At 32.4% G+C, this 12,440-nt stretch overlaps 1 protein-coding gene across 1 annotated transcript; it reads left to right on the top strand.

Moving 5' to 3' along the window:
• The first annotated feature begins 2,311 nt into the window (after positions 1–2,311).
• On the top strand, positions 2,312–6,311 carry LOC129903440 (uncharacterized). The gene is made up of 11 exons (XM_055978997.1): positions 2,312–2,909; positions 3,321–3,422; positions 3,510–3,626; positions 3,793–4,048; positions 4,169–4,323; positions 4,408–4,769; positions 4,863–4,962; positions 5,080–5,139; positions 5,276–5,359; positions 5,456–5,572; positions 5,794–6,311. Exons 1-11 carry the CDS (start codon positions 2,850–2,852, stop codon positions 6,097–6,099), a joined length of 1,719 nt encoding a protein of 572 aa, XP_055834972.1. The 5' UTR covers positions 2,312–2,849; the 3' UTR covers positions 6,100–6,311.
• The last annotated feature ends 6,129 nt before the right edge of the window (positions 6,312–12,440 follow it).

Below are 12,440 nucleotides of genomic sequence, written 5' to 3'. Positions count from 1 at the left end.
GAAATCCAAGCATTGAAAAAGGCAATTACTCCCATTTATTTGGTTGCCTTATAAATCCCTTTCAAGTTTAAAGCACTTTAATAGGCAGCCATGTGATTTTATCAGCCTTTTCCATTCCCTTTTTTGTTTTTGTTTTTTAGATGTGGTCGGATATTTATATTGTATTATGTAATATGGATTTAAAGAGAAAGTGTTCCCTTCCACAATTATTTTTTTTATATTCAGGGCTCAAATTCAAAATCTCTGATTAAGGAGGGAGATGTTTTATCCATCTCATTACAATCCTTATCAATAGCCTTTTTCATTCCATCTTAAGATATTATTATTTTTTTACCCTAAAAAAATGACAATTATTTTCTTTTTTAAATCTTTTGGTGAGGGAAGAGCAGGGGAAAAAAAGGAAAAGAAAAATTATATTTTGAATGTGAGAAAACAGTTTTAAAAAAAAATGCATTGTCATTTATGGCCACATTCTTCATTTTTTTTCTGGATAAGAATAGCAGTAAATTTTAAAAAAGTCTCGATGATATTAATTTATTTGGTTCAAAAAGAGTTAGTTTTTAATATGCTGACCTCTGACCATTAGCTTACAATTAAATTAACAATAAACTATAAAAGCATCGCTATTAGTAAAAAAAAAAATTAAAAGGAGAAGACATAGTAATTAATATTATGCACATTCAACAAATCAAATTACCACCTTCTTCTTTTTTTAATAACTTTTGGATGAGGAATTCAATGATGCTATTAATTTAAGATTCATGCCACGTGTTCATGAGGAGTTTCTTTATTCGTATCATTCAAATTCGAAATCTTTAATTGAGAAGGGAGGAATTTATTTATCATATCACATTTTATAGATATAAATTATACTACAAATTAACTATTAACTAATTTGTTATTCATATCACTTAGAGATATGACGGGATGGATGAAAACTCACTACTCATAATCATAATCTTAGGCTCGAGCCTTGATAACAGAAAAAAACTGATAACAAGCGTTCTTTTTCTTAAATAAATCTTATAAAATGCAATTTAATTAGTTAGATAAGTGAATTTTAAATATCAAATAGTTAAATTAAAAAACTTAGTGAGTTGTCACCACTTATACTCTTCCCTCTTAGATACTTTGCCTTCTCTCACTCCAAAAGTCAAGAATCTAACTGTGCATTGTTTGCATTTCTACCCAAGCAAAACATTCCAAGTGGTACAAAATTCTATGGACACACTAGCATTTAGGGAAATTTGTTTGCATACAATGAAGGGAGATATTTACAAAATTCATGATGAGTTTGGAACTGAAAAATGACATTTCTCAAAAGAAGAGATAACAAAGAAAAGAGAAGAAAATTTTTTAGATAAACTTGATGGGCATTCATGTTAGTAACCAAAAAAAGACTAGCAGAGTTCCACAAGTAAAGCAAAAGCGTCACCCAGTGTGTGCGATAGAGTAAAAAGTATTTTTTTTATTCTTAATTTAAAGTTTTGAATTTAAATTTTAAATATAAAATTATCTTTAATAAAAAGTGTTTTATCTTTAAAGTGAGAATTCTCAATTCGAAATCAGATTAAACGAACCAAAACATGTATTGAATAGTAAAAAATCAAATTAAAGAAAAAATAATGGCGCACGTTAATTCATGATGATACCGAAAGATGGGTTGTCTACTAGATGCGCATTTTAGCTTGCTTTTTGACAAAGCAAGCTAATTTACTGTTCAATGCTCTTCACTCTTTCTCCACGAAACATTATCATATAAAACCAATTTAGAAATTTAAATTAATGAATACGCAATATGGTTACATACTTACATTTATTCATTAATTTTGTGATAAATGAGTGTTATATACTTTCAAATTTTATTTATACAAAATTCTTAACCCTAACTCGATTTAATAGTTTATATCCAATGAAGGGAGTAATACTCAAAATTAAATAAAGAGATAAAAATTCATTCCCCTCAACTAAAGCGGGACAATTATAACACCTCCTCACATAGTCAACCATGAAATTGTAACATGAATAACATAATATAGAGATCGACCATTTTAAAATTACGATGAATTTAGCTCTACGCATCATACCTTTTAAACTCTATAATGAATTCAATGAATAAATCCTTAGTTGTGTTAATGTAGCATGTTTATTACAATTTTAATTGAATTTAATATTTTCTATACATACTATGCATTGTATGTAAAATTACAAAAAAAAAAGTATAATATATATAAAATTTGAATTTGAACCAGTAATTTCAAAGTTCAACAGGTTATATTATAAAATTTTAAAGATAAAATTCGTTATGAGTTCATTCCCCATCCCCTACTCTAACCATAGAGGGAATGTAGACAATAAATATCGAGTCTTTAACCCAAGTAGAACAAAATACAGTCCCCTATTCCTCTCATTCAAGCCCCTCCCCTGTAACCCCAGCCCACCCCAGCCCACCACACCCCTAGTCCATCTCACTCTTTGTTTGTGTATATATATGAAACAATACATTATATATATACATATGCAGGTCCTATTGTATCTAATAATGTTTGTTTTTGATAAATGGTGAGTAGGGATTATTGCAGAAGATGAAGTGGTGGGTTGGTGCTATTGACTTCACGCGGATCAAGAAAATGCTGGGATCCAACTGAACATTTTTTTGTCCTTTTTAGCCTATTGGGTCTTCAATTTGAACTCTTTCTTGAATTCAATTTCAATTTTTCAATTTTTCACCATAGTTTCCCGCTTGTTCTGCATCTGCACTGCTGCAATGAATTCACTCCTCTGAGAGTCTTTATTCTCTCTGTTTCTTTGTTTTTCCTTCTGGGGAGTGATAAAAGAAAGTTAAAAAGATGAATGCTAGAGTTAGGACCAGTTTACAATCCATGAAAACTCCATCAAAGAATGTAAAGGTGAGTTTTTTTACTGAATTTTTTTAGTAGGAAATTTCTGGGTTCTGATTTGTTTTTGTTTTTTTTCTTCTTGAAATTCCCCCAGAAAATTGCTTCTTGCCAAATGAAATATTATGTGTTTGCATTTTGAGTGAAAAAAAACTGAATCTTTATGATCTTGTTGCAGTTAAGATGATCCAATTAGCTTAAGCAGATTCTGGGTTTGTGATTTCTGTTTTACAGAATTATTAAATTTGAAAAACAAGGTGTAATAAGCTTTGATTTGATCCTTATCCACATCAGTTTCATATTGTTCTTTGCTTTTCCCCCTTTTTATCTGCATGTTTGTGCTTTATGCTTTTTCCGTTTCATCTATAATTCCTTTCTTGTGGAAGCTGAATTTGTTTATGTCTCCTTTTTTCTTGTTTTAAGGAGAAAGTGGAAATGCAAGGAAACAGGAAAATGGGTACTGAGAAAACACCAATAAATAGACGAAAAGCAATCAGGGAGAGAAAGATGGCATTGTTACAAGATGTAAACACATTTGATTCTTGAATTGTTTAGCTTTGCAGTAAATTTGTTATTAGTGTATAATTTGTTATAAATATGTGTAAATTGTAGGTTGATAAGCTAAAGAAGAAACTCAGGCATGAGGAAAATGTCCATAGAGCTCTTGAAAGGGCGTTTACTCGACCCCTTGGTGCTCTTCCTCGTCTTCCTCCTTATCTTCCTCCAAATGTTAGTATTACTTGCTCTTCAATGATGTTGTTGCAATGTATAATTTGAGATTGAACTGTACTAAGTCCTATAAGTTTGAAGAGGAGATTGTTTTAATTGATAGTTCATTTGTGGCTCAAAATTTTGAGAATTGAGATTCTAAGTGTAAGTAATTGGAAATTCATAGACACTGGAGCTTCTTGCTGAAGTAGCTGTTTTAGAGGAGGAAGTCGTTAGGCTCGAAGAGAAAGTTGTGCATTTTAGGCAAGGATTGTATCATGAAGCCGTGTATATTTCGTCCTCCAAGAGGAATATGGATAATGTGACTGATACCATCGAGCAAAATCAAGTAAAGAGTCCGAAGCAGAAGCAAACGAAGCTATCGCCCCAACTAGAATCTAATTCAGCTTCATTCTCGGGAAGACATTTGCCTTCTCTCTCTGGTAATCTCTTGGAACTGGAATTCATCGTTGTTCCAATTTTAAAAGGAAACTGATATTCATGCTTGTCAAGGTAATGGAGTAAGAGAGTGATTTTATTGTTATGAAATTCATATTTTTCAGATGACAGCTTCTTAAAAGAGAATCACTCATGGTCTTCCACGAAAAGCAAGCATCGATCAGTAAATGCGAAAGTGAAAATTGTCAGAACTCCTGCTAAGAAGCTTCCTGCTGAGCACAGATTAGCAGAGAAGCGCGTAGATCCTCAGAAATTGCAGGTTGATAATTCAGTGACCTTTGTTTTTTTTCCAAACTAAGAATCTTGTGCAGCATAATGGATATAGAATTTTTACGATTTGCAGCTAGAGGATCAAGTAATGTACCATGGGAGTCTGGAGGAGAGAATTTTCGTTACTCAAGATAGAAAACCGTCATCAGATGAAAGTCCAAACACAATCTCGGAAAATATTTTGAAATGCTTGTCGAATATTTTCCTCAGGATGAGCTCTAGGAAGGGCAGGACTACAGCAGATACATTGCCTTCATTCACTGGATATAAATCATGTGAGAGTATCGAGAAGAAAGAGTTTGGAGATCCTTATGGAATATGTTCAAAGTTTGAAAGGAGAGATATCGGTCCATATAAACATTTATATGCAATTGAAGCTTCTTCTATTAATCCAAATCGAACAACAATATCCGTTTTCCTAGTCCGTAGACTGAAGTAAGTTGGTAAATATATAGCTAAGTGAAACTATATAATCTTTCAGGATATTCTATTAGGATATTTTCTTACATATATCAGTCCTCTTTTCAGACTTCTTCTTGAGAAGCTTGCATCAGCGAATTTACAGGGCCTTAGCCACCAAGAAAAGCTCGCTTTCTGGATCAACATTTACAATTCATGCATGATGAATGTAAGATTTAGATTCCTAAAATTTTTAGTGTGTTTTGTGTATACTGATTTATGAATATGCCTCCTTCCAAATTTTGTTTTACTTATTACTCATTCCGTTATTCGGCTAACATTTCAGGCCTTCCTGGAGTATGGCCTACCTGAGAACCCTGAAATGGTTGTGGCATTGATGCAAAAGGTAATGCTTCGGTGTCCAATCGTATCCATGCAATCAATTGTACTCTCTCATACGATAAGCTTGATAATTCAATTAGTTGATAATGATATGATGCATATTCTTCATTTTTTAATTGGTGAAATTCCACCTTTTACAGGCAACAATAAATGTTAGTGGACACTTGCTTAATGCCATAACCATTGAGCATTTCATTCTGAGGTTGCCTTATCACTCTAAATTTGTAAGTCTTTTCAACTTAAGGGGAAGTACTTTTTCTCCTGCTCATACTTCTGAAGTTTTACTTACAAAACTACCCTGTTTGATTTGGTCTCACCAGACTTTTGCTAAGGGTGTAAAGAACGAGGAGATGACTGCACGCAGCATCTTTGGTTTGGAGTTTTCCGAACCCTTGGTGACATTTGCGCTCTCTTGTGGAAGTTTTTCCTCTCCTGCTGTAAGTTATAAGCGTCTTTTTCCTCACCATATTATATGTGAGAAAGTGTAATGTACTTAAATCTAACATCTGGTACGTTAGATCATTGTAACAATGTCAATTGTGTAACATAATTTTCAACTTGTAAACAACACAAATGACTGACCTGAATCTTCATATTTTCAACTCTTCTGTGCCTACATTATACACAACAATGCTAATTCCGGAGCTGTCTTAAATAGGTGAGAGTATACACCGCAGCAAATATTGAAAATGAGCTTCAAGTTGCAAAGAAGGAGTATTTGCAGGCATCCGTTGGCGTTTCAACATCAAAGAAGCTGGTAGCAATACCAAAGCTATTGGACTGGTATCTGCTAGATTTCGCAAAGGATCTAGAGTCACTACTTGATTGGATATGTCTTCAACTTCCAAACGAACAAGGAAAAGAAGCAATCAACTGTCTCGAGAGAAGGAATAACGAGCCTCTTTCTCATGTTCTTCAGATAGTGCCTTATGAATTTAGTTTCCGGTACCTTTTACACATGTAAGTGTTGTTTTTCAACAATCAAATTAGACTTGAAGTTTTTGGTGGTATAGAGGGGGATACAGATACAGAGTTAAGTTTTAAGTGTATATTTTGTAAGTAAATTTTGACACTTGTGAGGAGTAATTAGTTATAGATTTCTAGCTGAGTTCTTAATATCCATCTTTTAGATCAAAGAAACAATGTGGGGTGAATTCTTGATTGGGCTTTCTTTTTTTTCCTGTTTTTTTGGTTTTTTGGTTTTTGTTTTTATTTTATTTGATTTTGTACATGAAAACACCAATCTTTTTGGCTCAATTTCCTTCATCTTTACCTTTCTGAATTTCCAAAAACATGGCAAGATAACAGCACTTGAGTTTTAGTATAAACAATCAGAATTTTTTAGTCAGTTTTGATTTTATGTCCAAGAACTTAAAAGATGGCCAACTGTATATTTTAATAAGAAAGTGTCACCAAGCTGATTTGTTCATTAAAAGAGTATTGGTGTGAATGGAGACACACCATTATACAATTCTGTCAAACATTGAATTCTATTGGATTTGTTTCCAATATAATGTTAAGGAGATATGCAAGCTGGAGATCTTCCCATAATGTCTACTAGAGACAAATATGGACACTAGAATCCCAATTGCCATTAAATTATGTTCTATGTAGCATTATTTCTCCCCATGATAACCTATGTTGTTTGGACTTTTTAAAAATGATGACAAGTAAATGTTGTGGTGTATTTTTTTAGAAATGATGACAAGTAGTGTTGGATCCTCCAAAAAGTAGTGTATTTTTTTAGGATCCGAAACGGATGCAACAACATTTTTGAAGCATAAAACAATCACCGAATAAAGTGCATATTATTTGGATCAATTTGCAATCACCTTGGTTATTTCATTGAGACATACATCGGATCGCTATGTCCATCAAAACTCAAGTAGATGAGAAAAAAATCACTTAACATGTTTTTTACCTTTGCTGGTACCTAAAAAAATGTTAGATTTTGGCACACTTTAGATTTAATTTGACTCTATTTATTAACAACCCTAAAAATTTCAAGTTGTTGAAAGTGCTTAAATACTTATGAAAGAGTAGACTTACCCTGGAAATGTGAAGGAAAATAAGGTTAATATTAAGAATGATAAGCTTGAGTGGGATTGGCTGAGTTGTGTGGCATTTGTGCACATAGTTATGGATGGAACATGCTAAATGATGCTAGGCTGTTGATAATGTGCAACTATTTATTGGATAGTGACTAGGTCAGAGATTTGTTTTCATCAATTATTCAACTTTGACTTTATAAAAGTGTTCAATATTAACATTTCAAAAATTTAATATATATTTATAAATAAAAGCTACTGAATTTAATCGAGTGGTAATTTTTCCTTAAACCAACCTAAGCTAAGATTTGTTATATGTTTCATAGCTTGCTAGAGACTAATAATTTAGAGAACAGACCACGTTAGATAGTTGGTTGTTAAGTACACTATATTAATGCATCATTAAAAGACAATATTAGATAGTTGCGTGTTTATACATCAATCTTTGTATTATTATTATTATTCAATAGAAAGTGAGCTGAATTGTTGTTAATAAGGAGAAGCTTCATTATGTAAGACCCCTTGAATGTAGCCCAAAATATGATTTTACGTATATTATAAACAATTCAAATCTAAGGTTGGAATTTATAGATGTTAGAATATGAATACTCAATATAATAGGATTGTGGTATTCTGTCGGATACCTGCTACTTATTATCAGGCTATCTATAGAGCTGCATAGGTACATATCCCATAAATTTACTCAATAACCTAGGAAGATGGGAAAAATTATCGATCATACGTAATTTTATTTATGTAGAAATTTAAACATTTTATCTCTAATGACTGATCTTAGTTTATCGATCGCTAAATCTTGGAGAGATGAATTATGCGAGTGTCAAGAACCCTCTCCCCTTGTAGATATTGCTTTTAGTTAACAAGGGGTAGCATACTATTTATAAATATAAAATATCCATCTAAACCCAATGATAAAAAAACCTTTTTCAATCTATAGATGTTGGAATATAAATACACCTATATAATGATTATTGTGTATGGTTTAATTTGTGTGGATCTAGATAATTTTATAATATTTGTTACCTTTTATAAATAAAACTATATAAGTACTTAATAACTCTATTCACCAGCCATCTGAAGGTTAAAAAGTAGGAAGAATGACCGGCTACGCTTTTGTCTATCAAAAATATGAACTTTAATCTACCACAATTTTCATCATTTTCTTAACTGCTAAACCTTGGAGGGATGTAATTGGACTTATAATAACTTTTAGAGGTACAAGTATCAACAACCCTCTTACCATGAACAGAGCTACAGATATCGAAAGGGATTAATCCTTGAAAAATTATATTACGTATATAGAGTCAACAAAAAAAAATTGAAATGGTTTGGGCATGTATAGTATATGTAGTATATGTTGAATCTCTTTCACTTCTTTGCATGTTTACGTCTTCATATTTTAACTTCTACTAAGTGAAGATGCGGAAAATGTGATTGAAATGGTTTGGGCATGTGAAGAGGAGAGACACAGATGCCCCAGTGCGGAGGTGTAAGAGGTTGGTCATGGATGGTTTCAGAAGAGGTAGGGGTAGGCCGAAGAAATATTGGGGAGAGATGATTAGACAGGACATGACGCAGTTACAGCTTACCGAGGACATGACCTTAGATAAGAGGGTGTGGAGGACCCATATTAGGGTAGAAGGCTAGTATATAGTCTCGTTATTCTTCTGTATTAGTAGGAGCATTAATGCACTGTAATTTCTTGTGCTCTGATTTCTATTATTATCTATTACTTTCTGTACTTCGATTACTCTATTTTATCTGTGTCGCTTTCGTTATTTGCTTTTCCATATCGCTTTGAACTTCTTATCCTTATCTAACCTCTTTTTATGCTTCTATTGAGCCGAGGGTTTCTCGAAAACAGCCGTCCTACCTTGGTCGAAATAAGGTTTGCGTACACTTTACCTTTTTCAGACCCCATGTTGTGGGATTTCACTAGATTGTTGTTGTTGTTGTAAGTGAAAATTTTGATGTCATCTCTCACCCCTTTTTTATTTTTTATTACAAGGTGAAAACTCGAACCCTTACCAATAAGTTAGGAAGTTTAATCAACTGAATTATTAAGGTTTTCAAGTCATCGAATATTATTTTTTAGAAAATGGAAAAAAAATGGAAAAAAAATAATTATAAGTTCAAAACTCAAACTCTTACCAATAAAATAAAAAATTCGATCAATTGAGTTACTAAGATTCTCGATTCATTAAATACCTCCTTTGATTCTTTAAAGTAAAGAACAAAATGCCTTTTCCCCTAAAGTGGATAGTTACAGAGATAGCAGTAGATCCGCCGAAAAAGCTAAATTCTATCCATGTCCAGACAAAATATGGGCCCGGGCCCGTACATTTCAAGGCCCATTAGATATGAATGCTTCTGAATTTCTAATAGAAAGCCATCTATAATTTCTCTGCAAGTCATAAATATCAACACACATTGCTGACATCAAAAATAAATAAATTATAGATATAGAATTAGAAATTTATTTTAAGAGATAATAAGTTATGAGTATAAAAGATTGCGGTAAATTTACTAATAGCCACTTTTTGTTCATGTAAATAAAAAATAGTTATTGCAATGAGTTTTTAAATTTCACTGGTCAAAAAATTTTAAGATATTATCATGGGATTAAACTTGTAGAATTTGAAACAACATAGTAATTATTTTTTAAAGACGATAAATAAATATCTACTTGCATGGTGTAATCCTATAAAGTGGGGTCTAGTAAGGGTAGAGTTTAAGCAAAGTTTATCATTATATAAAGGTAGATAGAGTATTTACGATAGATCCTCGACTCAAGAAAAAAGAGCCAAAATACTATAAAGAAGGAAATAATAGTGGCAAAATATTACAGATAACTTGACAAATCATCCTAAATAATAGTCAAAACAAAATACAATGATAGTCGAACTATAAAGGAAAAAACTCAATTATGCCATCGAACTTTGAGAAAAGGCTCATTTATGTCATTCGTTAAAAGTTTTGAATCAAATGTATTTTTTTTACTTTTTCTTCAAGAATACCAAGAACACATGAAGAACACCAAAAATCTAAATTTTCAACCTCTTCATTTTTTTACGAAATCACCTCATATTTCAATAATAGCATCCATCCGAATTAGATATCAAAACTCAATATCTTTTAAGCTCGAATTCAACCTAACCCAACAAGACACGCTTAAAATTTCTTCAAAATTTTAAAACTTTAACCTCTTTTAATAATAGAATTTTCTCACAACTCCAAATCAATTGAAATTTTGAACATAGACATAGTGAACTTTAAAATAGTGTTTTGGGGGTCTACGTTCAAAATTTCAAGTAATTTAGAATTGTGGCGAAAATTCCACCATTAAAGGGGTTAAAGTTTTGAAAATTTGAAAAACTTTTAAGTGTCTTTTGGGTTAAGTTGAATTTAAGGTTAAAAGATATTGAGTTTTGATATATAACTCGGAGGGATGCTACTATTAAAATTTGAGATGATTTTGTGAAAAACTGAAGAAGTTGAAATTTTGAATTTTTGGTGTTCTTCATGTGTTCTTGGTGTTCTTGAAGAAGAAGAAGCAAAAAAGTACATTTGATTCAAACTCCAATAAAAAAATGTTAAAAGTTGTTTAGGTGATTTTGTAAAATCAGAGTTAAAAAATAATGGCAAGCATTTTCTCAAATGACAATGGCATAAATAAACCAAACATTTAACATATGGCATAAATAAGTCTTTTTTCTCAAAATTGGATGACATATTTAAGTTTTTTTCCAACTATAAAAAACCAATAATAACGACAAATGACCTGATAAAATATGTTCGAGGGATAAAAATTTGTGACCAACACAAAATAGGGACGAAAGTGCACATGGCCACAAACAAAATGGTCAATATAGGTGCTATTTCTTCAAAAGTTTGTAAAGAGTGAACTCCTTAAGTCAATAACTGGGTTGTAATTAGTTGGTCCAATTGTTGTTATGCATTATGGGGGCCCATCAGTCTTTTTCCCACACGGCCATCCTAATAGTTACAAGGCCCATAAGACTTGATTTAGGCCCAATGAAGCAGTTCTCAATTTAATAAATAGAAAATGGCCAAAACTATCTTTCAACTATTCGAAATAGAGCACATATATCCTTAAATTATATTCTGGTTCAAAAATACCCTTTTCGTCATACTATTGGCTCACTTCTATCCCTCCGTTTAACGAAATAAAATGTGGCATCTCGTGTGTATTAATTTACGCCACATAAGATCTCCATATAAGCATTCCATCCCACCCCACCCTACTCCATCAATTAAAGGACCCAAACCCATCCTTAACTCCCATAGTTATGGTTTTGTTGGCTCCCGTAGTTATGGATGCTACAATTAATTTACTGTAATTTTTAAGCAACTCCCGTGACAGTTTGCGGTAGTCAGACACCCCTGCTTGTTGGCCTGACTTGAAGAAGAACACTTTAACTACTTCTCAAGCATTTATTGATCACGTTGAACGTACAATTATGTTGCTCTGTAGCTCACTCCAGGTCCGACCGCATTCATCTTCTTCCTAGAAAAGCACCTGTTTGATCAAGCACCACAATTACTTAATTGCAATTTTGGAAAATTAAACTTATGTGACCAGGAGACCACGGGTTCAAGCCTGAAAACAGTCTCTGATAAAAATGCAAGGTAAGGTTGCGTACAATAGACCCTTGTGGTTGGGCCCTTCCTCGGATCCTACGCATAGCGAAAACTTTAGTGCACCGGAATGTCTTTTTTAAACTCATCACCATTTGTTAGCTAGTCTAGTTGAAAACTACAGTTTAGCAAATTAGCAAATTAAATAGACAATTAATAGTTTTCTTAAAAACTAGTGCAATTTAATTGTGACAATCATAACTACGGGAGTCAAGGATGGATTTGAGTGTTTAATGGGTAGGTTTGGGTCTTTTAATTGATGGGGTAGGGTGAGGTGGGGTGAGGTGCTTATGTGGAAATCCTATATGGCGTAAATTAATACATATGGAATATCACACTTCATTCCGTCAAACGAAGGGGTAGATGTGAGCCAATAATATGACGGAAAGGGTATTTTTGAGAGAAAATATATTTTAAGGGTATATATACTCTATTTTGAATAGTTTAAGAATAATTTTGACCATTTTCCATTTAATAAATTTTAATTTGTTTCTTCTTTTGTTTTCTTGAAATTTCTCAATTTCACCCACAAGCAAGAAAATGATGAAAATATTTTTTAATGTTTGGAGATACGTGTAAA

The sequence above is a fragment of the Solanum dulcamara genome, chromosome 9 (genome assembly GCF_947179165.1).
Source record: "Solanum dulcamara chromosome 9, daSolDulc1.2, whole genome shotgun sequence".
NCBI lineage: Eukaryota > Viridiplantae > Streptophyta > Magnoliopsida > Solanales > Solanaceae > Solanum > Solanum dulcamara.
The sequence above is the reverse complement of the archived record's forward strand: the minus strand, read 5'-3'. Positions and strand labels throughout refer to the sequence as shown.